The sequence below is a fragment of the Pisolithus orientalis genome (genome assembly GCF_024613125.1).
Source record: "Pisolithus orientalis strain OTSU chromosome Unknown F5J12scaffold_6, whole genome shotgun sequence".
NCBI lineage: Eukaryota > Fungi > Basidiomycota > Agaricomycetes > Boletales > Pisolithaceae > Pisolithus > Pisolithus orientalis.
Window position 1 is genome coordinate 1,192,759 of NW_026260787.1, and position 22,147 is coordinate 1,214,905.

General features: G+C 51.9%; 12 protein-coding genes across 12 annotated transcripts; 4 read left to right on the forward strand and 8 right to left on the reverse strand.

Annotated features, from left to right (window-relative positions):
* Window positions 1-75: 75 nt before the first annotated feature.
* Window positions 76-408, reverse strand: F5J12DRAFT_890265 (uncharacterized protein; the record flags this gene model as incomplete). Its single annotated transcript, XM_051747396.1, has 2 exons — window positions 76-222; window positions 280-408. 2 exons carry the CDS (start codon window positions 406-408, stop codon window positions 76-78), a joined length of 276 nt encoding a protein of 91 aa, XP_051602805.1.
* Window positions 409-1,297: 889 nt separating this feature from the next.
* F5J12DRAFT_689671 (PWI domain-containing protein) lies at window positions 1,298-1,811 on the reverse strand (the record flags this gene model as incomplete). Its single annotated transcript, XM_051740366.1, has 3 exons — window positions 1,298-1,465; window positions 1,523-1,654; window positions 1,710-1,811. Coding segments are annotated over 3 exons (402 nt in total), but the record flags the coding sequence as incomplete, so codon positions are not given.
* A 128-nt stretch (window positions 1,812-1,939) lies between these two features.
* F5J12DRAFT_814582 (uncharacterized protein) lies at window positions 1,940-3,752 on the reverse strand. Its single transcript, XM_051744988.1, has 3 exons — window positions 3,652-3,752; window positions 2,449-3,599; window positions 1,940-2,396 (listed from the first exon to the last, which is right to left on the reverse strand). The coding sequence occupies exons 2-3, from the start codon at window positions 3,527-3,529 to the stop codon at window positions 1,981-1,983; spliced, it is 1,497 nt and encodes a 498-aa protein (XP_051602807.1). The 5' UTR covers window positions 3,530-3,599; window positions 3,652-3,752; the 3' UTR covers window positions 1,940-1,980.
* Window positions 3,753-5,566: 1,814 nt separating this feature from the next.
* On the forward strand, window positions 5,567-6,404 carry F5J12DRAFT_716394 (emp24/gp25L/p24 family/GOLD-domain-containing protein; the record flags this gene model as incomplete). The annotated part of the gene is made up of 4 exons (XM_051741004.1): window positions 5,567-5,888; window positions 5,953-6,034; window positions 6,091-6,221; window positions 6,283-6,404. 4 exons carry the CDS (start codon window positions 5,567-5,569, stop codon window positions 6,402-6,404), a joined length of 657 nt encoding a protein of 218 aa, XP_051602808.1.
* Window positions 6,405-6,567: 163 nt separating this feature from the next.
* Window positions 6,568-7,807, reverse strand: F5J12DRAFT_496825 (uncharacterized protein). The gene is made up of 3 exons (XM_051739715.1): window positions 7,277-7,807; window positions 7,072-7,221; window positions 6,568-6,977 (listed from the first exon to the last, which is right to left on the reverse strand). Exons 1-3 carry the CDS (start codon window positions 7,718-7,720, stop codon window positions 6,732-6,734), a joined length of 840 nt encoding a protein of 279 aa, XP_051602809.1. The 5' UTR covers window positions 7,721-7,807; the 3' UTR covers window positions 6,568-6,731.
* A 163-nt stretch (window positions 7,808-7,970) lies between these two features.
* F5J12DRAFT_496805 (uncharacterized protein) lies at window positions 7,971-9,136 on the reverse strand. The gene is made up of 2 exons (XM_051739713.1): window positions 9,051-9,136; window positions 7,971-8,978 (listed from the first exon to the last, which is right to left on the reverse strand). The coding sequence occupies exon 2, from the start codon at window positions 8,877-8,879 to the stop codon at window positions 8,004-8,006; it is 876 nt and encodes a 291-aa protein (XP_051602810.1). The 5' UTR covers window positions 8,880-8,978; window positions 9,051-9,136; the 3' UTR covers window positions 7,971-8,003.
* A 572-nt stretch (window positions 9,137-9,708) lies between these two features.
* F5J12DRAFT_496873 (uncharacterized protein) lies at window positions 9,709-11,561 on the reverse strand. Its single transcript, XM_051739716.1, has 3 exons — window positions 11,255-11,561; window positions 10,541-11,179; window positions 9,709-10,473 (listed from the first exon to the last, which is right to left on the reverse strand). Exons 1-3 carry the CDS (start codon window positions 11,507-11,509, stop codon window positions 9,841-9,843), a joined length of 1,527 nt encoding a protein of 508 aa, XP_051602811.1. The 5' UTR covers window positions 11,510-11,561; the 3' UTR covers window positions 9,709-9,840.
* A 49-nt stretch (window positions 11,562-11,610) lies between these two features.
* F5J12DRAFT_496996 (microsomal signal peptidase 25 kDa subunit-domain-containing protein) lies at window positions 11,611-12,849 on the forward strand. Its single transcript, XM_051739717.1, has 4 exons — window positions 11,611-11,836; window positions 11,904-12,064; window positions 12,128-12,661; window positions 12,728-12,849. Exons 1-3 carry the CDS (start codon window positions 11,642-11,644, stop codon window positions 12,492-12,494), a joined length of 723 nt encoding a protein of 240 aa, XP_051602812.1. The 5' UTR covers window positions 11,611-11,641; the 3' UTR covers window positions 12,495-12,661; window positions 12,728-12,849.
* On the reverse strand, window positions 12,736-13,749 carry F5J12DRAFT_496999 (ERG2/sigma1 receptor-like protein). The gene is made up of 3 exons (XM_051739718.1): window positions 13,582-13,749; window positions 13,068-13,521; window positions 12,736-13,006 (listed from the first exon to the last, which is right to left on the reverse strand). The coding sequence occupies exons 1-3, from the start codon at window positions 13,711-13,713 to the stop codon at window positions 12,873-12,875; spliced, it is 720 nt and encodes a 239-aa protein (XP_051602813.1). The 5' UTR covers window positions 13,714-13,749; the 3' UTR covers window positions 12,736-12,872.
* A 122-nt stretch (window positions 13,750-13,871) lies between these two features.
* On the forward strand, window positions 13,872-14,954 carry F5J12DRAFT_814599 (uncharacterized protein). The gene is made up of 2 exons (XM_051744989.1): window positions 13,872-14,223; window positions 14,283-14,954. Exons 1-2 carry the CDS (start codon window positions 14,209-14,211, stop codon window positions 14,757-14,759), a joined length of 492 nt encoding a protein of 163 aa, XP_051602814.1. The 5' UTR covers window positions 13,872-14,208; the 3' UTR covers window positions 14,760-14,954.
* A 1,062-nt stretch (window positions 14,955-16,016) lies between these two features.
* Window positions 16,017-21,302, forward strand: F5J12DRAFT_911477 (uncharacterized protein; the record flags this gene model as incomplete). The annotated part of the gene is made up of 4 exons (XM_051749039.1): window positions 16,017-16,328; window positions 16,383-16,416; window positions 16,480-16,673; window positions 16,724-21,302. Exons 1-4 carry the CDS (start codon window positions 16,258-16,260, stop codon window positions 21,300-21,302), a joined length of 4,878 nt encoding a protein of 1,625 aa, XP_051602815.1. The 5' UTR covers window positions 16,017-16,257.
* A 112-nt stretch (window positions 21,303-21,414) lies between these two features.
* On the reverse strand, window positions 21,415-22,046 carry F5J12DRAFT_814605 (histone-fold-containing protein). The gene is made up of 3 exons (XM_051744990.1): window positions 21,822-22,046; window positions 21,639-21,768; window positions 21,415-21,590 (listed from the first exon to the last, which is right to left on the reverse strand). Exons 1-3 carry the CDS (start codon window positions 21,982-21,984, stop codon window positions 21,473-21,475), a joined length of 411 nt encoding a protein of 136 aa, XP_051602816.1. The 5' UTR covers window positions 21,985-22,046; the 3' UTR covers window positions 21,415-21,472.
* Window positions 22,047-22,147: the final 101 nt, after the last annotated feature.

Genomic DNA, 22,147 nt, shown 5'->3' on the forward strand with positions numbered 1-22,147 from the left:
TATCAATTAACATCAGTAGACAGCAAAGAGGACAGATAAAAGGCGGAAATATTACCACATCACACGGTAGGTGATTCAACCTGAGCCAGCGACAGCTCCACCGCTCCCTTTGCGTGTCCTAATGACCTTGTTCCTGAGAGCCTTCTCCTTCAACTCATTCTCGCGTTTCTCTAGATCCTGCATGGGAACATCTTGGCTGCCCAAACCGGTACCACCCGTGTCCTACTCAATGGCGAGGCACATTAGAAAAATGGCGCCTAGACTGCGAAAAGGACCAACCTCGTCAGTGGCATTGTCATCCCACTTGGAATTTCGCGCGGATGCCTGTCCCTTGATCTTTAATTCGCCTCGGCTGTTCTGAGGGAGGTCAGGGTCAAGAGTTCGGCCGGATTCCTCGGATTTGTCCATGTTCATTTTCACAGGGGAAGGGCTTCGCCTTAGATTGCGTCTATCTCTTGTCGTGTCAGTCCTGTTGCGTTCTCTGGTCCCCGCACGATAGGATGGCGTGCGGGAGCGAGAGCGCGAATGGCTATCACGCCTGTCGCGACGATTTGAGCGGGGACTTGGGCTGCCTCGGCGAGCAATGTATCGGGGGGGAGAACGAGAGCGAGTTGGTGATCGTGAAAGAGCACGCGAGAATCGGCGTCGTCGTGGAGGGGGGCTCCGGCTGTCCCTTGCTCGATCCTTTCCAGAAGGAATGTGTCTTCGGGGCGGGGACCGGTCGTAGCTGGGTGAGCGTCTGCGCCTGATCCTTGGAGGGGGAGGCGAGCGAGACCCGCGAGAGTCGAAGGAAGGAGAGCGGCGGCGGCGGCGAGGGGAAGGTGACAATGAGCGGGAGAGGCGGCGACGAGTGAAATGGGGAGGGGGACTCCGAGAACGAGAGCGTCGGCTTGCATACGAGGGAGGAGATCGGGACCGGGAACGGCGGGGAGAAGGCAGATCTCGTCTTGGGGACATCCGACGGGCTGGAGGAGGCGAGCGAGAACTGCGGGCATCGAATGGAGAACCAGACGGTGAACGACGACGCGGAGGCGAACGAGAAAATCGACGACCGGGACGCTAATATTACGTGACCAGCGTCAATGGAATAAAGTGAGTTGATGAAGAAAAAACGTACACCACCATTACGGTTATCCCTTCCCCTTCCGCCTCCATCATAGCCGCCTCTGCCACGTCCTCGCCCTCGTCCACGACCTCTGCCGCCACCACGCTCTGTTCTTTCTCCACGTTCTCTTTCTCGGATTTCATCTAAGCGTGCTCTGCGATCTCTTTCACCGATTGCCCTTTGGTCGGACTCCCTTGCCTTGCGAAGTTCTTCCTTCTTGGCTTCGACCATAGAAGTTGGAACACCGCCAGGACTGTCCTGAGATTCTAATAAAAGGTCCCAAAGTGCCTTCATGAACGCTGGAGTGGACGACGTGAGAAACCCCATCAAATTGATTTGCATTTTCTTTGGGTCGGGAGTCTGTATGTACCCCCGTTTAGATCATAAAAAGACGCAACAGAACGACCGAGCGCGAACCGTATGATTTGGGTCTTCGAGTAGACCCATGGCATACTCGATGACGACCTCATCTTCGAAGCCGACAAGCTCTGTCACCTTTTTGGCGATCCATGGCCTGATGATTTCCATATTGACTTTTTTCATGTCAACCTAGACAGGAGATAGGATTGTATGAAGCTCTTTCCGATGGTAACTAGCCAGTTACCTTTTTCTCGAACTCAGGAGGGAATTTCATGGACTTGAGCAGTTTGAGCTCCTTGTCAGAGAAGCGCCTGTCCTGATCGGCAGACGTGCCTTTGAAGAAGCCTGAACAGCCGTGTCGATGCCATGAGAACTTCTGTTTAGAGGTTATACGCACCTGCGTCAGCCATGGTGGTTCCAAGTAGGTTGACAACGAAAAAGCTTCGGTGTGTGAGGCAGAGTCGGCCGTGGGAATATCAAGACCATAATTGAATTACATAATCACTAATACGGTACTACAGAACTTGTCGCTCGTCGAACCCGACGCTGACCCTGAGGACGCCTCTGTTGTCGAGGACGCTCAGCTGCTGTTTGACGACTCTGCCCAGCCCACACTCGCCCTTGTTCGATATCACAACCCGCACCTCCTCCACTGCTGCCCACTCGGACTTCTTGAACACACCAGCCAACCCTTCGAAATCAACTGTCGACATCGCGCGGATATCTGCCGGGTACATCGCTAATGAAAGTACCCGCATCGGCGACCGTATCGATGATAAAAGCGATGTCAGTTGAGTCAGCGATGCAGACTGGTCTTCAGGTTCCTCCTCTAGTGGATCCGGCAGAGGCGGCGAAGGAACGACAAGACCGAAAATGTGCAACTCTTCTAGTCGGACATTCTGTCCAAGGTCTATGTGGTCTATGAAAGCGTCTACCCATGCACTTTAGTTGCCAAAAAGAAAACAGCGCCCAGGGATACTCACCTCCTCTCTCTACGAAGTCTTGATCGAATCCCACACGAAGTTCCCGCAAGCTTGCTCCCACCTCCCTTAGGAACCTTCCTACGACTTCTGCCTCAGCAATTCCCACACCACCCAGCTTCACACTCGTAATTTTTGTGTCGTTAGTCTCCTTTCGATATTCAATACCTGACATGATCCATTCCAATACTGTCTCCATCGGTGCTCCTCTCATGCCAACCGCCTTCAACGCAGCGGGGGGCAATCTGATGCACTTCTGTCCGTCTGCCCAGGTATCAAGATACCACTGCGGTGGATCCAATCTCGAGTAGTGTATCCCATCAAGTGTCAACGTCTCCAACTTGTCAAATTCAGCTAGGAACTCGCACATATCCGCTGCGGTGCGGAACGTGCATCCACACAGCGTGAGTTCTTTGACATGTCTGAAACTCTCCAAACAAGCCTTGCGAGAACGTGAAGAGAGATACTCCCACGTCACTCGCTCCAATTCGATCGTGTGGACACGCATCAGGTGGGCTGCGAGATACGGCAATCCATCATTGAGCCACTTGGGATCCCATGGATTTCCGCGAGTCTCGCGGACAGAGAAGTACACGATATGGGACGCGAAACTCGGAATAGAAAATGTGCCCCGTCCACACCGCTTCTCGTGGAATACATCTTCTGTATCGTTACAAGCAGTTGGGCCTAAACCGTAACTGCAGGCGTATGCCTCCAACAAGTCGATGAATGCCATGCTTCTCAATCGACCGCTGAGTCTTACACCTGCCCATATTCCTGTGCGTGCGGTGTTCAGCCATAGTTTGCACACGAGTGAGCATGCGCAGAGTGTCGCAAGATCTAGGGGGTCGTATCCTTGTTCGCTGTTTGGGATGGACGGAATGCGCGCAGCGATGGTTTCAATGATTCGGAGATGCAACTCGGCGGGGAGATACGGAAAGACGTCCGTTGGACAGGGGGCATCACTGGACCCCGGTTGTCCACACACGAGGGGTGACGGAGGTAGTTGCAAGGGTGGCCTCTTTGCTCTGCATGGTAGTATTGGATGGAGTGGTGGGGGTGTGGGTTTGATGATGATGGCCATGGGGGAGAGGTATGTGGGATGGTATCTGTCTGATTATTAGCCTTGGGTGCTGGGTTATAAAACAGGCCGCCTGTATCGTCTCGTAAGTCCCGAACAGAAGACCCAATTAGCGACTTTTTCACAGCCTTGTCTACCATGCATAAATGGCACGTGTGCGGCGTAGCCCAAAAAAAGAGGGTGTAGCCCGGCGGGGGCGCTCAGGCCTACAGAGCGTATGAGCCAGCCAGCCTGACAATGGGGAAACAGCACATACATACCGCGGCCTTTTAGTGTTTGGCAGTTCCGACTTTACCCACCCCCCTTCCTCCGAGACTTTGCTAGCCAACCAACACCGGAGCACTTGAAACTATTCGTTCCGAGGAAGAGATAGTGAATCTCACGATACTTTTAGGCTTTCCGTACCACGACATCCGCGAATGCCTCAGAACCACCAATGCCAGTAGTCAAAGCGCTCTTCCTACTTGATCACTCTGGTCTGCTTCGGCATAGTCTCATCGTGGCACTTGTTCGGTCTGTATTCGCGCCCTGATTTCGGTGCCGCAGTAATCACTCCCGGTGTTTCGGAATTTATTTTCGGTTTCACCGGCCTCTTGTGCTCCGAGCTGGCATCCCTTCCGTCACGTAGGGGAATGGTACCGCCGCGACGGCGGATACACTCATGGACCATGCAGGTAGGCGGACTTGAAGGGGGACAAGGATGGCTAAGCGAGTGCCACCATATTGATACTCGGCATTTAGATGGACGCAGACAAAGTTTGCCTTGTGCACGTCGCACAGCTCCCGGAACTGCCCCACTCAAATTCACTTCTATCCGACTCAGCGGCGCTGCTCGGTGACTTGAGTGGAATGCCGTGCCGATCAACCAGTTCAAGAGTCAAGTATGAACAGTAGCACTTTGCAGGGCGGCGAAGTGGGCAGCGAAGCCACCTGGCTATCCTGCAAAGTGCACTGGATATGTTGTAGGAGGGGCTTCGGATTAACCGCGCAACGTCTATATCTACGGTAACGGATGACTCAAGTCAGCCAGGAACCATCACAGCCGGTGAGTAATCGCCATGTCTGGAATCAGTGAATGGCAAGGCAGGCACCACACGGTCTGTTGTGGCCTGACAAACAGGGCATAAGGTGGGGTATAATCCTAAACACCGTGATGTGGCGCATGCTCACCAATAATCTCCCTGCAGAGGAAGTGGCAATGCATTTGAAGCCTAATAACATCAGCGCTAAGCCGCCGAACTCTTTACAACCGAGAGGAAATCAACCCACCTGCGTGTATGCATACTTAGGCCAGGACAGGGGGAGCAGCGGGCCTTCTTTCATCAGTCTAATCCGCCATGCGAGTAACGGCGTCAGAAATATTATCCACTTGCCAACAGCAGGAAGGAATATTGTCTCTGTCCCACAGGAGGTCCTGGCATAATCAATTCTGTCGGGAATGTAGAATAGTGGATACTACTAACCTTAACTTCCATGGACGCGAGGGAATCGAAGGCGTTTCTATTTCGAAGCCACAACATTGGCTCCAATAGATCGCCAACCTTGAATAGTCTGGAGAAATTAGAGACCAAATCTTGCAAAGGTAGGACCAGCGATAGGTGCTCTGTTTGTCGCTGGGCCGGGCCCGCCAGGAAGGGACGAATCGATGCCGCGTGCCCCCCAGGTCAGAGAAATTGCGGCATTCCATCGCCCCACCATAGTGCAGAGAGCCCATATCGCGTATGCAAATGTCACACTGTCTTTCCACGACGTGGGCTATGGTACCCGGGTTAAGTCTAGGATTGGCCTCGCCAGGGTAGTCCATGGTAGGGACGATCCTAGAACCAGCCCCTGAGGCCCGGGGGTCTGGGGTGCATGTCTCTGTGTACTCGACGATGGATAATGGACACTGTGAAACCTCGACCCTGAATCCACGGGGTGTGTTCCAAAGCAAAGAGCGAGATAATATGTTGGTGAATGTAAGCGGATGGTAGTAGTTTCCATATTCATCACGTGCCGTCAATGCATTGTGTTTGACGTCGACCGACACCACCACCAGCGATGACCAGCAGACGTACTCTTTCATTTCTACTGTTCGTTCTACTGGCACCTCTTGTCTCTGCCATCAAACTCGCGCTGCCACCCGCACGCGTGCCAGCTCCAAAATGCATATGGAACGCCGTGCACACCCACGCACTCGTTATTGTCACTGCCAACGTCAGTCCTGGCCCGAGCCAACGTGTCGATATCGAAATCATAGACTCGACGCCCCAGCGGAACGTCTACCTTTCAAAACGTGACGTAAAGGGCGAAACGAGGCTTGCTGTCACTGCACATGCTGAAGGAGAGGTTGGCGTATGCCTCAAAAATTGGCTGTCACCTGGTGAGTGGACATGTAGTGCTGGACACCACAAAAGAGGCTGGAATGCTGAGGTCGTTGACCGTAGACGTCAAGACTACTTTGGCTCGAAACATGACGCGTACAATCGACCTCGACATTGACATTGGTGTGGATGCTGTAGACTACAAGTGCGTAATTTTACCGTCTTCAGTACAACATCACAACTGAACTTTTCCCTCTGCAGCGCAATAGCAAATCAGGAGTCGCTTTCAGGACTCGAAACGGAGATGCGTAAACTGGAGGGAGTAGTGAAAGAGATTGAAGACGAGTTGGACTACCTCAAGAAACGAGAAGAACGATTCGCAACTACGAACCGTGCGTAACAAAAGCGTTCTCTACGCTGAAATGACAACATGACTGACTCGTTTATATGAAGTTTCGACAAACCAGCGTGTCCAGAACTTTGCCTGGTTCACGCTCTTCTCGCTCATAGGATTGGGAGTCTGGCAGATCTTCCATCTTCGAGCATACTTTAAACGCAAGTACTTGATCGATTAGTCGCCGGGTTTTCCGCGGTTCTATGGACATTCCCAACGGGTATTCTGTTGACTTATTTACGCGCTCGCCGCCAATATTCACTGGACAGCGGCCAATGTACACGAGACTCGTCATGAGAAGTGGGATACAGTAAATTCTCTCTTGAGAAACATATAGTATACTGTACAACCCAAGGTTTAACATACATACACACACCCTCTCTGGTGCAGAACAAATTCCAAGAAAATAGCAAGTTTGTTGGTCAAGCTAGGAATACACCTGTCACTGGTAAGAATCCAAAAACCGTCCGTCAATCCTTTGATCTGGCGTACATAAGATGTGCAAACACTATACCAAAAACGTGAGATATCGTAGGGTCATGATGGGGTATTTCACAAGTAGGTATGATGAAGGGAGAAAGGCAAAAATGCTATTTGACTTCGCCGCTTGTCCATGGCAACTGTATGAGGCCGATCTCATACCCGCCTGATATGCTGTCACCCAACGTCGGGTAGATAAGCGAAGATGGACCCTCCCCCTTACCCTGCACGCATTGCCGCGAGGTAAAGGGTGATGGCATCGATACCATGACGGCTATTTTGATGGCATTAGGTGGAGGAAGGACAGGCAGGGGTGGGGGTTCGGGTGGGTGGGGACACGAGGGTTCACTGGCTATCCAGCTCCGCACCTGGGTAAGTACCGAAAGACTAGGTTGTGATGCGGCCGGCGAGCGTGAGTCGGCGGCAGCAGATAGCGGCAACGACGTTGGTGATGATATTTTGGACCGGCCCCTCAATCCAACAGACGAAGTCGGGCGCACAAACGTGGCTGATATCGGCTGGGACGATCATCACCATGCAGGGAGCGACCACGACCGGTGTGACATGGCTCACCTGAAGATCCTTCCACTGAGGTGATATCCGTTCATCCGGCCGAGGAAGCAGCCACGTCTCCCAGCATACGGGTCGTGTCAGCTGCGCTGACTTTCCCTGACCCCACCCTGGTCGATCTCCAAGGAACAGTCCACCACTACCAAAGTCTGCACCATCATGATCGGTTTCAAGATTCCGTGCCCATAGTGGACGGAGCAGTGCAGACCGTCTCCGCGAGCCAAGTCCGCACGAGACGAAGAGTAGTAGCAAGACGACGAAGGTGACGATGAACCCGAAGAAATAGTCGGTCGAATCCGCGGCAGATCCAGAACTCCCACTGTCACTACCGACAGTAGATGAAGGAGTAACGGCGGTATGAACAACAGCAGGTACAGTAACGGCACCGCCGCCAAACGCCATGGAGGTGGTGGGCAGGGATGACTGTGGAGCATTACCAGTAACCATGTCTGCTATATTATAGTAGACGCGGGCTGACACAGTCGGTCGAGTCAGGGCAGCTGCGGGGGAGGGGATGACGACGATGACTATGACTCCTCGCTCGCTTCAATCGGGCATTTGTCAGATTGTCATACCATATACGATCAGTCACGACAAAATCGGTACATAGGTCGATACTGTACTGTATAAGATGTTTAACACTTCTCCCGAGTCCGCATAATTAACTCGTTTTGCATGCGACAGAACGGCTCCCGCAGGCTTCCTATACTATGTACCGCATCGGCATCCCCTACCATCCGTACGCAGTCTGAATCGGTACAGCCAGCATGTTGTGGTTTCCGACCTGAGCATGAGGCGGAACCCTTGCTGGAGATCTAGATGTGCACCTGCTGCTGCTGCTCGAGGCCCGATCACCAGACCGCGATCGTCGCTGGTAGGACGACGACGACGAGTACCGTGAACCGTGCTGCGCATTGTGGTACAAGGCACGATCCTCACTTGGGTAGTGCGATCGCGGCTCGCTATAGTGATGATGATGGTCGGCTACTTCATGCACGGGACTGGTCCGCGAGGGATATCCGGTCCCGTCGGGGATAGGCGAGTACTCGCAATAACGCATTGGGGGAACAGGTGTACCCTCACGGTATCGCTCAGCGTGGGGAGGGTGTAGAATGGGCGTCGGTACAGGTACGGGTGTCGACATCCGCGAAGGGCGGGGTGTATGGATATACGGAGGTGGCGGCGGAGTCGGCAGGGGAGAGTGTAGCTCCGGCATCACAGGACCAGGATGCGGGCTGCGTCGCCCACGGTGCATGCTTTCCTGCATTTTGTTGTATGTGTCCACGGAAGGGACAGTCACGATAGTTGTTGGCACAATCGTGCCTGGGGGTGGATACGGGGAGAGACGGGAAACAACGAAGCTTGGGCCTTCCACTGGTTGTTCGCCTTGTGCGAATCGTGGATCTACAGGATGGTCTCTGTAACTGTGCGCAACGTGGCCGTGACGCTGGTACTGGTGACTTCCGTCATAGAGCCTCAGGGCTCCACCATCTGGAACCACTGGTATGCCGTCACTACGGTTCTCGCAGTCATCGCTGTCGTACGACGAGACGACTTCCCAGTCGAGAGTGGTTGAGTTCTGCCGGTAGACTGGGATACTGCCCATGGCAACAAGGAAGTGATAGGAGGGTTGAAACGGTGTGTGGACGATGTCAAAGATCGATAAATGAAAACGGGACCTAAATGGCCCAAAGGGCACAAGGGTCTGAGTAGCGTGAGAAGTGGGTATGAATGGGATGAATACGACAGTGCCAGCGAGCTGAATGATATACCTCACCAAGAATAGCTTCCACGTTCAAAAGGGAATAGGCAATTTGATCATGGTGGCGAATAGAGCCACCTGTGTTCCAGTAAGCCGAGACCGCACAGGTCACTGGCCGATGTGACCCGTGTGCAGGGTCGTATGGAGTCTGAACGCTGCGATCGGGATACACCCTGAGAACCAACCAGTGTAGTAAGGTCGGATTAAAAAAAGTCGCCTGGTCGGAGCGAAGAAACGACTAACGGCCAAAAAAAAAGCTCCAAAACACCACCATGAACGTGTAATGCATGCTGTTCTTGTGCGCTGGGCAGGGGAGTATTATGGACTTCGAAATCGTGTCACCGCTCCTCAATTTGTCCCGCGACGCATTTGAAGGAGCCAACGCAACGCACGATTCACATGAGGACTTCATCTCCTCCACTGAGGGACATCCTGAGACTATCCTTGCTAAACCATCCCCAGTCGCTGTTGTACCTCCCGGACATAGGACTAGTGTAAACCTGTGTTGTCTGACATCAAGTACGCAGCGATTTGATAGGTGAATGGTTGACGGCGTGGGAGATATCAGATCAGGTCCAGGATCAAATATTCATCGTTCGCAACGCAACAACGAAACTAGTAGTTGGCAGGACCAACTAGCCCTTTTTCTTTCTTTCTTTCGAATCTCTCATTTCAACGTGCCCAAGTGCTGTATCTGTAATTGAGACACATTACAAAGGTTGGCACCTACCTTCGCACGTCCAACTGCCCTGCCAACTCCCACGACCACATGAACCCAGTAGGAGTGAGATTGGAAAGATCATCTCTACGACCAGAATCTTCCAGCATTCCGCCCAGCCTCGATGCAATCGCCAACGCTAACGCCTCCCACACCCGCACCGATCACTTCCATCCGGCCAGCCCATGGCTCGCTTGCTAATACATGCCTCAATTCTTCCATGCGTTGCAGGTGACCCACGGAATAAAGTGGTATGCAGTGCTGATTATGGTGGACTTTTACGAGAACGGGTTCAGGGAGCGTTCTACCGAGATGAGTAGATAGTTCGCTAAGCAGGTCTGAGACGTTGATTTGAGGGAGAGAACGGGAAGCGTAAGGTCCACCGAGCATCACCGTCATCTTCACGACTGCATCGCTAGAGTCCTGGGTGGCGGTGGATGATGAGTCAAAGACACAGCCTAGAATCCCTAGACGACTATTGTCGTTGAAGTACCCATCTGTCGGACGGGGTACTAAGTAGCCGAACCCTTCGGGATGAAGCGGGGCGGTGGAAGGCGGCGGGCGCGGAAACACAAGATTGACGACGGTAACGGAGGTGTAGGTATTCGCTGTGAGATGTGGAAGTGATATTGCGGGTGTGAGTAAGCCGTGCAATCGGAACAAGGGGAGGGTGGACACAACGTGGGTAGGGGACGCAGTCTCCATAACCGTCGTTATCAGCTACGTAAAGCGCGGAAATCAGTGATTCGAGGAATGGAATGTGCAAACAATGCATCATTTGCTTTACCTCAAAGTGCTTGCTTCTTGAATTTATGCGAAGGCCTGTTATACGCACCCCGCCATACATGTAAACGTTGGGATGCTCTCGCAGATATCTGACCAACGCATTTGTCAATGTGCTGATACCTTCGCGAAAGGTGTATACAGAAACATCCCGCATCGTGTCTGCTAAGTTCCCTAACTCGTACGATGACGTAGGCTCTTCGTCTGACGTCAGTGGAGGAGACCGTCTGAGGATCCCAGATACAACGGAGCCATTTCCGCGTTCTTCAGCCTCCCAAAGAGAAGGGAATGCCGATCGCAGGCTAAGTCTCCGTGCATCTGCAGCATAGATGCCGTGCACAAGTGAGCTTGCAAAGATCCTCGACCATTCACTTCCGAATCTTCTTGTCATGAAGTCGTCGACGGATTCGTCGTCAAGACCTGGTCTCCTGTTCCGACGCTTGAATGGCTCCCGTGCGACGGATGAGAGTAGCAAGCTCCTGATATTTTGTCTGGATGGACCAGACCATGTGAGGAAGTCTAAAGGTGCCGATGGAAGTCGACATAGTTCGCCAAAGTCAGGGATATACAGGAAGCGATTCTTCGCGGCGTCAGAAGTCTTCGGAACAGTCAACAGCGTGGATGACAGATTCAAGAGATGAATCTAGTCTTAGCGAGAGCGTGCAAACTGTGAGAACAGGATGGCTCTTCATCCTCATAGCGAAAAAAAGCGACCCACCAACTCGAGTACGCTGCGCGCGTTTGGACGCAACGTCCTTGGGCCAGCTTCAAGGATGACGTCTGCGTTCTCCAGTTTGCCATTGTGGTGGTTCGTGTATGAGACCCTGACTCTGTCAGAACGCACCCACCCCCCGAAACGTGCCTCTGAATTGTAAACTGCAATGCGTGCAGTCGGAAATCGCCTTGTAAGGTAAAATGCAGCTGACAGTCCTGTCAGACCACCACCAAGCACGGCGATGGACGTCGGCCCCATTGTCAAGCGTCTGTGGGGCGGTCCAGAGCTGAGCGACGTGGGGTGAGCGACTAAAAAGGAAGGTGTTTCCCACCTCTGAACACGTCGTCTCGCGGGTTCTCAGTGACGGACTCCCCAGGAGGCATTACTGAAATGACCCCCAACGAGACAAGCTCCCCACAACCAGCAACGAAAGCCAGTTCACGTCGGGCAAGCTCAGCCTCGCCAGAGAAACCACCAGGGCCACTCAGCATCCCCGCCGCACCCTCTTCAGAGCGCGAGACGATCAAGGTCAATAATGCCAATGCGACCGACTTGAAGAACGCTTGTGACGACGCTCTCAAACGCGTCCGTGCCTCTCTCTATCTCTTCTTCTAAAGTTCACGTGGACTCATATCATGCGTCTCTCGTGCAGTACCTCTCGCGTCCGAACCTGTTCAAGCAAATACATCTCCACACAGACGTGAGGCTGACACTAGGATGGGCTAGTGTGTTTGTCGCTGCGGCGACGGGATTGTACGGTTGGAAAACTGAGTTTGAACGAGCCAAGCCAGCCGTATGGGCAGGATTCATCCTGTACGTCCCCCGCACTTAAGCCATTTCGTTCTCTCTGAACGTGTTGACCACGCTCCGCATTAGCTATGTTATCCTAACCACCCTACAAACCCTCTATGCTTACTTCGTAGAAGGGGATGTCATCTTCGTCGGAAGACGTAAATCTTTTAGTAAACGAATCAACACCGAGAAGATCACAATATCCTCACGGACCATCCCCGTATCATCGCCCACCCCAATCGCATCCCCTTCTAACGCTCCCTCTTACTCCTTAAACATCACGTACCTTCAATCTACCTCGAGTGGAAAGTCCCTGCTCTGCAAGAACCGCGCACAGGGATCTAAAGAGTGCAGTGCCTTCTTTGACGAAAAGGGTGTCATGGCACAGGAAGTGTTCGAGCGGTGGGTTGGTGAACTCGTCGAGGCTGCCATGGAGGGAAAATCTGCTTGAGGCCCCGCATACTTGTCTCATACATGGATGGTTTTCAAATACTAGCTTACTTGTGGTATTTTAGGGTCTGCGATTTTGAGCTGGACGACTCAGTAGCGGGAGCTGTGACCACAGGTAGCTAGCAGTGGCCTGCGAACCACAAATTGATCCAACAAACACCTCTAAAAGTGAGCCAGACATAGTTTCCACAAAGTTCGTGGGTCATGCAAAAAAAAGGAGTAACCTTTCCAAAGATATACGGCCCCTGCATCAGCATGAGACTGGACGATTGTGTCCAACAGATTAAATTTGGCGGTGGGTATCGTACTCTATACATGCAAACTGTTGTGGATGGTTCCCAGACAGATAACACAGGTTAAGTATTCTGGATGATGGAATTCAAATCTTTCCAATGAGCAAGTTGTTGATTATTTCACGACCGGTAATGTGTGCAGTGCGGATGAACGTTGGGATATCGAGTGTAGACGTCAACGTGTCTGCCAAACCAAAAGGCAACATCAATGGAATCCATCCTAGAGGGTCATTCTCGTCAGTCCCAGTTTACAAGGAGAGACAGGAGCAAAAAATATTCACCTCTAGCGTACTCTAAAGCGAAACACCCCTCGTGCATCTTGTACTGTTTCGCAGTACCCCTTGGGAGGAAATGCACGTCTCCAGGCACATACCTCTCCATCTCAAGTGCGCCAGGCTCGAACGCCCATTGTTCGCCATGCAGAATATGGAAATAATCATCCGCAGGGTGCAAACCGGTATGCCCCTCCGTACCGAGGGGAGTCCCAAATATGATCAGGTATTCCGTGATAGAGGCGTGTATGATGTACATGGCACCCATGGCACCTCCTGCGTTATTGAATGTCCATTCGGAGGAGTCGGTATTGAGCGAAATGATGCCCGCAGAGGCTGGATATGTGTTGGTAAGGTTCGTGACAATGTGTTGGATGATGCCGTCGAGGTTGTCTGGGTGGGCAGCGACGGCATCCTTGGCGAGTTCATGAAGAAACGGTGGGTCAAAGACATACCACCGGCTCTGCACGACACGACTCGTCTATTAAAATAAAATATATAGAACGCTAGGGATGCCACGCACCTTGACCGTGTCCAACCAACTCCAGACGAAGTAGAGAGCGCAGAATACCATCAGTCGAAGCAGCCACTTCTTCATACATCCCGCCAACGCGCAAGGCGACGAGGTCTGCTGTGGTGTTTGCTTTTCGTCCATAAAATCGTGCAAGGTCGTCACCGCGTAAGTACACAAGGAAAGTCGTTCGGTATTCCAACAGGGAACGCATTACATAAGCGAAGGCCACAAATATGGAAATCCCGCATACGGATTCAGTTACTAGTAAAATAGGAGGAAGTTCAACGTCCAATATGATTCTGAAAGCGCTCAACTTGATCCAAGCGAGGGATGGAAGTAAGATGACTCAGTGGTCGGCTACAGTGCTGTATACCAACTGCTGGATAGAGGGCTAAGGCTTGTGTAGTTTCACCTCACTTCCTCACTGCTTACCCGAACTCTCAACACCTGCCGTTTGTCAGATGTATTCGTCCCGTCGGAGCCGACAGTTATTGCAGTGCTGCGAGTGCGTTGATGCCGTCTTCGGCGTCATAGGTCCTTAGGGTTCAACGAAGGAGTCGAGAGCGTTGTCACCCTTGTGAACACGCTGTCTTTTTACACCAACGAAGGACTTAACGGGGAAGAAAATTTGAAGCAATGGGTGAATTTAAAGTAAAACGCTTCTTTTTTTTTTTGTTCCCTCACATGCGACGCGAAACCTACCTGAGCAGTTACACCACCCCGTGTGGGGAAGCCGTGGTTCTGTACATGCACGATGTCGTATCGAACCCGCAGTGGAGGGTGTCATACATCTCGATGCTTTTCGGCGCACCTACCATGGAGATCCTGCTCCTAGCCTCGTGTACGTCGTGCCGGCTATGCTTTCAGGGAAAACATTGTCTGCTCAGACGGTCAAGTCAAGGATGGAACTCCTCCAGCATCAGGCAGATAACGTAGGTGTCTCGATGCTTTGCAGACCATTTGGTGGAAGACCCGACATGTCGTGGGACGATGCACAGGAAATTTTAAACACCATAGGACGACAGTTGGACGCGCAGAAGAAAACAGCTCTGGACAGGATCATCCACAGGCGGATTGCGTTGGTTGGCGTTTTCCCAGGACATCCAAACTGTCGTTCAGCTTTTACCAGTCTTACCCGCGCAATCTTGGAACTTTGTCGTGGAGAGGAAGGGTCAAGCCTGATTTAGACCAGATAACTAGCCTTCGGTGTTCTGCGTTGGAACTTACACCACCACAGCATCAATGAAAATAACAACCCAATCTACAATTCCTGGCTCTCCTTGCCCTTGGATGTCTTCCTGGGTAGTAGCTCAGGGTTAATGAAGGGTACGACACCACCCTGTGAGATGACGACCTCACAGAGAAGTTTGTTGAACCCGGCGGCATGTCGATCAAAAACAACAACTCTACCAGAGATACGCACTCCTCATTGTTTCGGATGACAAGTCGCAAGTTCCGTGGCACAGTAGGTTATTCCTTGTTGGCCCGGTATGGGTTACCAGCAAGCTCAAGAATTTCAGTAGCAAAAGCAAAGTACTCCATGCAACTGCGAGGTAGACTACAAAGAGCGTAAACGAACACACCACCTCTTGAAATAGTAAATTGCTTAGGGCGTAGTTGCCCTTCCTCGAGAGGCGGTGTACACGGCCGACTGGGAATTGAAGGCCAGCTTCTGCTGAGTGAGACTGAAACTTAGGACCGGTAGAAGCGGAAGCCTTGCCACCGGACTTTGCTTTTTCCGCCAGTTGATAACAAAAATATAATGTGAGGATGTCACGCACCTTGAACGAGCCTAACCAACTCCGGACGAGGTGGAGAACGTTGAAGACTGACGGTCAGTCGACGTAGCTACTTCTTCGTACAACAGTGCGTTATGAGAATTTTGCACTATCATTTAGCTGGTAGGGAGGTCCAACGCTTATACTTCCTTCGTGTTTCCTTATAAAGAAGCATGTGTGGCTTGATCGCAATTTGGACCGCAAATGGCTCCGGATCCGGGGATACTTCATTGAAGCCCCTGTGCACGGTGACACACTCGAAGGCATACTCTTAGCATATAAACTCATATGAAAAAGCATACCCATCACTCATTCCAGTGACATCTACAAGCAAGCGGAGCGCGCCACTGTGCAGCTGCGCAATTCTGTGCGTAGCTCTGGACCATGATACTACCCCTACTCGTGGGTCGGGTGACCAGCTCGGCTACATGGGGTTGCTACAGCTTCACAAGTTCAGCCAAATCATTACTAGATGTTGAGATATATCTTTTTTGTTTGTCATGTCAAAATATGAAGCTACATTTGGGGATAGGCAACTCGATGACCAACCCTCTTGTTCGGTTGAGCTATGCCAACATTAGTGTTAGCCGGTTGCGTAGCCCGGCTACGCACCCGGCCCGGTGCGAAATACGATCGACGATCGACCGCGACTTGCATGGCCCTACACCATGACCCAGATACACGAAGCTATATAACGACTTGAAAGATGTCTACAATCGTTTGAGGCAGGATTCCAGCCGGGTTTGCAAGTAAGGTGCTCCGGCAGTAGTAACCATGATGCACTACCCACTGGAATGAGCGCCAAGGGCGGTGCCGGACGAGACGCTCAGGGGCGCACGAGCGTCATTCTTCTATCTCGCCTTCGCACTGCTCAACCGACACTTCAGTACTTGTCGTTTACCAGATAATGTCCCTGTTTCCCTGGTCTCGACAGACTAAGGCCGCGAAGGTCATTTCACCAACAGATACCATAGTGTTGTAAGTGCACTGGTACCGTCCTCGGTTATGCAGTATCACTAAGAGTACAATTAGCATCATAGGCCCTTCAGGCTCGGGAAAGAGTCGGGTAATATCAGCGCTCCTCTCCCTCTCCTTGTGCTGTTGTTCATTTTGCTTTCTGCTACTCCAGTTTTTTGATATCCTTTTACAAATCGCAAAGTCTCATATTTCGCTCCATGGTGGACGGAAATCCCCTACAACGGAGGTTTATGCGGAAAGGTGCCGTTTCGAGGGAGACGAAAGAGACATCGTCCTTGTGGACACGCCGTCCTTTTACACTAACACTGGCGGGGAAGAGATTTTGAAAAAATGGATAGATTCAAAGTAAGACATGTTTTCTTCTTCCATGTGGTGAATAACCCCTATCCGATCAGTTTTACTGCGTTTTCCAAGGCATCTGGGATTCTGTACATGCACAGTGTCGAATCAAACCCGGACGATGCAGACATGAGGGTATCGAAGCACTTCGAAGCATTCTGGCGTGCTTGCCCTCGAAATCTTGGCCCTAGCGCCGGGCATATCGTGCCCACAATATTTTCGCGGGCGGGGCTAACCGCTCAGGATTTCGGAGCATTAATGGCACAGCTGCGACATCAGGCAAATGTCGTAGGTGCATCGATGCTCAGGATAGTGTTCGACGGAGCACCCGTCATGGCGCGGCTCATTATCCAGGAGTTTTTAAACTGCTTAGGACGAAGGAAGCGCCCGTTCGGGCGGAGATCCAAGGAGTTTAAAGAAAAGCGCTGGCTTGAGTTGGGGCCCCCGTTCTTGAAGGACGCGAAGAAAGCGGCCCTAGACAAGATTACCCTCAAGCGGCTTGCATTGGAGAGTGCTCCAGTAGGACATCCAGACCGTCGCTCAGCTGTCATCAGCCTTGCTGATGCAATCTCTGAGTGGTACGGAAAGGAAGGGATCAAGGCCGATTTAGACGAGATAATCTGCCTGCGGCGTATTGTGCTGGAAGTTACTCCTCCACAGCACCGGGAACACTTTGCATCCTTGGTCAGCCTTGCGAATTTCCTTGAGGAGCGATACCGGAGGGAACATATCCCAGACGACCTGATGGAAATTATCACACTCCGACGTGCTGCATTGAAATTGGCTCCTTTGGGGCATCCAGAACGTCGTTCGTCTCTAGTCAACCTCGCAGATTACCTGGGTGGGAGATGCCAGAGGGAGAGCTCCACGGAAGATTTGAGCGAGGCCATCATTCACCAACGTGCTGCCCTAGAACTCACGCCCCCAGGACACCCAGAGCGCTTGGCATCACTCAACTGCCTCATAAATCTTCTGGACAAGCGATTCACGGAGAAGGACTCAATGAATGATTTGACGGAAATGATCACACTCCGGCGTGCTGCCTTGGTACTCACTCCGCCGTGGCATCCACATTACCGTCTGTCTCTGGTCCGCCTTGCGAGTTGCCTAGACCAGCGATACCGGATGGAGCTGGCTATGGAAGACCTGACGGAAATCATTAACCTCCAACGTGCTGCGCTAGAACTCAGTAGCCCGTGGTATCCAGAACATCTTGCGTCCCTTGTCAGCCTCTCAGATAGCCTGGACGAGCGACTTCAGAGGGAGCATGCCATGCAAGGTGACACTGAAATCATCACTCACCGACGTGCTGTATTGGAACTCATTCCTCCACGGCATCCACAACGCCTTGTATCTATTGTCAAGCTCGTGAATTTCCTGGATGAGCGATTTAGGAAGGAGGATCTCGTGAAAGATCTGACGGAAATCATCAACCTCCGACGTGCTGCGTTGGAAGTTATTTCACCAGGGCATCCAGATTACTCTGGGTTTCTCCTCAAACTCGCGAAAGCCCTAGGCGAGCGGTTCAAGAAAGACGGCGGCATAGAAGATTTGGCGGAGCTCATTGCCCTTCGACGTGCTGCACTGAAGCTCACTCCTCCGGGTGATCCGGAACGGCGAACTTTTCTCCTCAACCTTGCGAATTACCTAGAGGAGCGATTCAGGAGAGATGGTTGCATGGAAGATCTGATGGAGCTCATCTCCCTTTACCGTGCCGTGCTGGAACTTACGTCCCCAAAGGATCCAGAACATCTTCCATCTCTCGCCAGACTCGCGACTTACCTGGATGAGCGATTCAGGGGGGGAAGTGCTATGGATGATTTGAGAGAGATCATTGCCCTTCGTCATGCTATGCTGGAGCTCATGCCCCCAGAGGATCCAGAATATCTGCCGTCTCTTGCTAAACTCACGAGATATCTGGAGGAACAATTCAGGATGGATGGTGCAGCTGAAGATGCCATGGAAAACCTCGCATCTCAACGCGTTCTGTTGGAATGCGCTCCCTCGCAGCAATCAGACCGCCGCTCAGCTCTTGTCGGTCTTGCCGATGCACTTTCTGAAAGATTTTGGGACAAACGGGAGAAAGTTGTTTTAGATGTGATAATCACCGTTGTACGGGGTGTGCTGAAATCCACTCCTCCGGAACATCCAGAACACTTTGCCTCTCTCATCATCGCTGTGAATTACCTGGACCAGCGATATAACAAGGAGAGCGCCGTGAAGGATTTGATGGAAATCATCACTCTTCGACGTGCCATATTGGAATTCACTCCCTCAGAGAAACGTCTGGAGGCTCTCGTCAACCTCGCGAACAACCTGGACGAGCGGTTTAGAAAGGAGGGCGCCATGGAAGATTTAATGGAAGCCATAATCCACCGACGTGCGGCATTGGAACTCATTCCACCGGGGCATCCGGAACACCTCGCGTCTCTCGCCGGCCTTGCAAACAACCTGGACGAGCGATTTAGGAGGAAGGGTGCTATGGAAGATTTGACGGAAGTCATTACTCTCCGACGTGCTGTGGTAGAATCCACTCCCTCAGCAGAACGCCTGGTGGCACTCGTCAACCTCATGAATAACCTAGATGAGCGATTTAGGAAGGAGGGTGCTATGGAGGATTTGACGGAGATCATCATCCTCCAACGTGCTGCACTGAAGCTCATTCCGCAAGGGCATCCTCGACGCCGTGTGTGTCTGACGGACCTTGCGAATAACTTGGATGAGCGATTTAGGAGGGAGCGCGCTAAAGAAGATTTGACAGAAATCATTACCCATCGACGTGCTGCATTGGAACTCATGCCGCCAGGGCATCCAGGACGCCTTGCGCCTCTCGTCGCCCTTGTGGACTTTCTGGACAAGCGATTCGAAAGCGAGAGTACCTTGACGGACCTAGAAGGAAGGATCTCTCTCCGACGAGTTATCTTAGAGTGCACTTCTCCAGCCTCTCCCGATCGATTCATGTCTCTAGTCAACCTTGCAACCTGCCTTCGTGAAAAATACCAGAGACTGGGTGTGGATGCGGACGCGGAACTGGATGAAGCTATCAGACTTGCGCAGGATGCGGTGGCACTCTGTCCTCCGGAACATCGATTATCAGCTCGAGCATGCCTTGCGAACTGTATCGAACTGAAAATCAAGAAACGGGACTCACCAGTTGTCACCCCTAACTCTGATATCAAACAAATGATCTCGAACATCGTTGACGAAACCGTTATCCCACTGCGATTGCTGAACACAGAAACTGGAGCCCTATGCGATCGGGATGCACAGATGTTGCGTTTCGAGCGTAGTGATCTATACAGTGAACTACTCTCGTCGGTCTCTATGTTGGATGACCGGAAACTGGAAGCCCTGGTCCGGAAGGCTGTCTCGAAATTCTTTCGGTACGCCATGATGTCTCATAGGTGGGGAAGGGGTGAACCATTACTCTGCAACATGCGAGATACAAGCATCTACTACTTGCCTAGTGGTGACGGGGTCGTGAAGCTCCAGAGCTTTTGTCTTCTTGCCTTTAGGCAAGGTTTTTTGTGGGCGTGGAGCGATACGTGCTGCATCGATAAAGGCAGCAGCGCGGAGGTGCAAGAGGCCATTGGGTCCATGTTCTCTTGGTACCGTCGGGCAGCTCTGACGATCGTGTACCTGTCAGACGTGCCCGACAGAGCCTCATTCACCAACAGCGTGTGGTTCAAACGAGGTTGGACCCTCCAGGAGTTGCTGGCTTCTCCCTCGGTCTTGTTTTATATGCCCGACTGGACACTCTACATGGACAGCGCATCATCGAATCACAAAGCAGATGTCAGCGTGCTTGAGAAGCTCCGAAGCGCTACAGGCATAGCCGATGGGCATCTCAGGAACTTCCGCCCCGGTATGGATGATGCAAGATCGAGGCTCCAATGGGCGTCAGCACGTCGTACCACCAAACCGGAAGATATTGCCTATTCGCTTTTTGGAATTTTTGACCTCCACCTACCAGTTCTATATGGAGAGTCTGCGGAGAAAGCCCTGGGACGTCTTTTAGCGGAGATCATTTCACAGTCGGGAGATGTTTCAGTTTTGGACTGGGTTGGACAGCGGTCAACTTTCCATAGCTGTTTCCCTGCCACGCTCAGGCCGTATCAGACTGTGCCCTACATGCAATCGACCCCCGGTAATCCTGCCGGACGGAGCGACATTAGTATGAAACGGGTGTGGAAGCTGTACAGAACCATCGTCAAGTTACCGCGCCCCCGTTTCGTCAACCGCAGGCTTGCGTTACCTTGTTTCCGTTACCCAATTACAGCAGTCAAACTATTAGGACCGTCATACGACTCTTCGCGTCACGAATATGAAATCTATGCATCTGATCTGAAGCCTCTCCGAGTCACGATTTCGGTCGACCTCCAGGAAGGTTCAGGCAGTCACTTGCCATACACTCTCATTCGTCCTTGGGATCCAAAATGGTTGCTTCCCGGAGCGAAGGACAGCGCTGTATGGATGCTACTGGAGCGCTTTGAGCAACCATTCCATGCGCTTCTGCTCAAGACGTTGCCTCACAACGAGTACACCAGGATCGCATCTGATTGCAAAATCATCGCTCACGCTCAGGGCTCAGCCAGTATCATTAACAACGAGCCTGAAGTACTGGAAATTGTATAAGTTGGGTTTGCCGCATCGTATGGTGAGTTAGCTTAATTACTGGTTCATGCGACAAGTGCTGAACCAAACCGATCTAGATCAGTGTTGACAAGAGGGAATGAAATAAAAGACTATATTGTACAATACATCCTACACAGTAGCGAAAACACCAATAAGAATAGCAGCGAGATCTACACTTCCTGACTCTCCTTCTTGCCCTTGGATGTTTTGCTGGGTAGTAGCTCAGGGTTGATGAAGGGTACGACACCACCCTGTGAGATGACTACGTCACCGAGGAGTTTGTTCAACCTGGTGGCATGTCAGTCAAAAGCCAACAACTCTACCAGAAATACGCACTCTTCGTCGTTTCGGATGGCAAGTTGCAAGTGCCGAGGTACAATACGTTGTTTCTTATTGTCCCGAGCTGCGTTGCCAGCAAGCTCAAGAATTTCAGCAGCGAGATACTCCAGAACGGCAGCGAGGTAGACTACAGAGAGCGTAAGTGAATACACCAACCTCTCGAAATAACAAAGCGCTTACCAGGTGCACCTGCACCAACACGTTGGGCGTAGTTGCCCTTCTTCAAGAGACGGTGTACACGACCGACTGGGAATTGAAGGCCAGCTTTTGCCGAGCGAGACTGAGACTTGGAATCGGTGGAGGCCTTGCCACCGGACTTTGCTTTTCCGCCTTTGCCAGACATGTTAACGATGGTTGTGGGTGTGGTGCGGTGTGGCGGGTGGGATGGACGGATGTATGGATGGATGCGGTCTGAGGGGTAGCTGCCGGATATTTATACTAATTCACGTGACATGGCTGATTAAGGTTTGCCAATCAACAAAGACGCGACACGATCAGATATGAGT

What these genes read in the sequence shown, in the direction of transcription:
- F5J12DRAFT_814582 (XM_051744988.1), bottom strand. Translation starts at nt 3,529, where the DNA reads ATGGCCATCATCATCAAACCCACACCCCCACCACTCCATCCAATACTA. An exon ending in AGACTTCGTAGAGAGAGGAG is followed by an intron (nt 2,397 to 2,448) that starts GTGAGTATCCCT and finishes GTGCATGGGTAG; the next exon opens with ACGCTTTCATAGACCACATA.
- F5J12DRAFT_496825 (XM_051739715.1), bottom strand. Translation starts at nt 7,720, where the DNA reads ATGGTTACTGGTAATGCTCCACAGTCATCCCTGCCCACCACCTCCATG. An exon ending in CTCAGTGGAAGGATCTTCAG is followed by an intron (nt 7,222 to 7,276) that starts GTGAGCCATGTC and finishes TGATCGTCCCAG; the next exon opens with CCGATATCAGCCACGTTTGT. An exon ending in GTCTTTCGGTACTTACCCAG is followed by an intron (nt 6,978 to 7,071) that starts GTGCGGAGCTGG and finishes CCATCAAAATAG; the next exon opens with CCGTCATGGTATCGATGCCA.
- F5J12DRAFT_496805 (XM_051739713.1), bottom strand. Translation starts at nt 8,879, where the DNA reads ATGGGCAGTATCCCAGTCTACCGGCAGAACTCAACCACTCTCGACTGG.
- F5J12DRAFT_496873 (XM_051739716.1), bottom strand. Translation starts at nt 11,509, where the DNA reads ATGGGGCCGACGTCCATCGCCGTGCTTGGTGGTGGTCTGACAGGACTG. An exon ending in CGCGCAGCGTACTCGAGTTG is followed by an intron (nt 11,180 to 11,254) that starts GTGGGTCGCTTT and finishes CGCTAAGACTAG; the next exon opens with ATTCATCTCTTGAATCTGTC. An exon ending in CAAGAAGCAAGCACTTTGAG is followed by an intron (nt 10,474 to 10,540) that starts GTAAAGCAAATG and finishes CGCTTTACGTAG; the next exon opens with CTGATAACGACGGTTATGGA.
- F5J12DRAFT_496996 (XM_051739717.1), top strand. Translation starts at nt 11,642, where the DNA reads ATGACCCCCAACGAGACAAGCTCCCCACAACCAGCAACGAAAGCCAGT. An exon ending in GTGACGACGCTCTCAAACGC is followed by an intron (nt 11,837 to 11,903) that starts GTCCGTGCCTCT and finishes TCTCTCGTGCAG; the next exon opens with TACCTCTCGCGTCCGAACCT. An exon ending in GTATGGGCAGGATTCATCCT is followed by an intron (nt 12,065 to 12,127) that starts GTACGTCCCCCG and finishes GCTCCGCATTAG; the next exon opens with CTATGTTATCCTAACCACCC.
- F5J12DRAFT_496999 (XM_051739718.1), bottom strand. Translation starts at nt 13,713, where the DNA reads ATGGACGAAAAGCAAACACCACAGCAGACCTCGTCGCCTTGCGCGTTG. An exon ending in GTTGGTTGGACACGGTCAAG is followed by an intron (nt 13,522 to 13,581) that starts GTGCGTGGCATC and finishes CGTGTCGTGCAG; the next exon opens with AGCCGGTGGTATGTCTTTGA. An exon ending in CGCTTTAGAGTACGCTAGAG is followed by an intron (nt 13,007 to 13,067) that starts GTGAATATTTTT and finishes ATGACCCTCTAG; the next exon opens with GATGGATTCCATTGATGTTG.
- F5J12DRAFT_814605 (XM_051744990.1), bottom strand. Translation starts at nt 21,984, where the DNA reads ATGTCTGGCAAAGGCGGAAAAGCAAAGTCCGGTGGCAAGGCCTCCACC. An exon ending in TGTTGGTGCAGGTGCACCTG is followed by an intron (nt 21,769 to 21,821) that starts GTAAGCGCTTTG and finishes CGCTCTCTGTAG; the next exon opens with TCTACCTCGCTGCCGTTCTG. An exon ending in GCCATCCGAAACGACGAAGA is followed by an intron (nt 21,591 to 21,638) that starts GTGCGTATTTCT and finishes ACATGCCACCAG; the next exon opens with GTTGAACAAACTCCTCGGTG.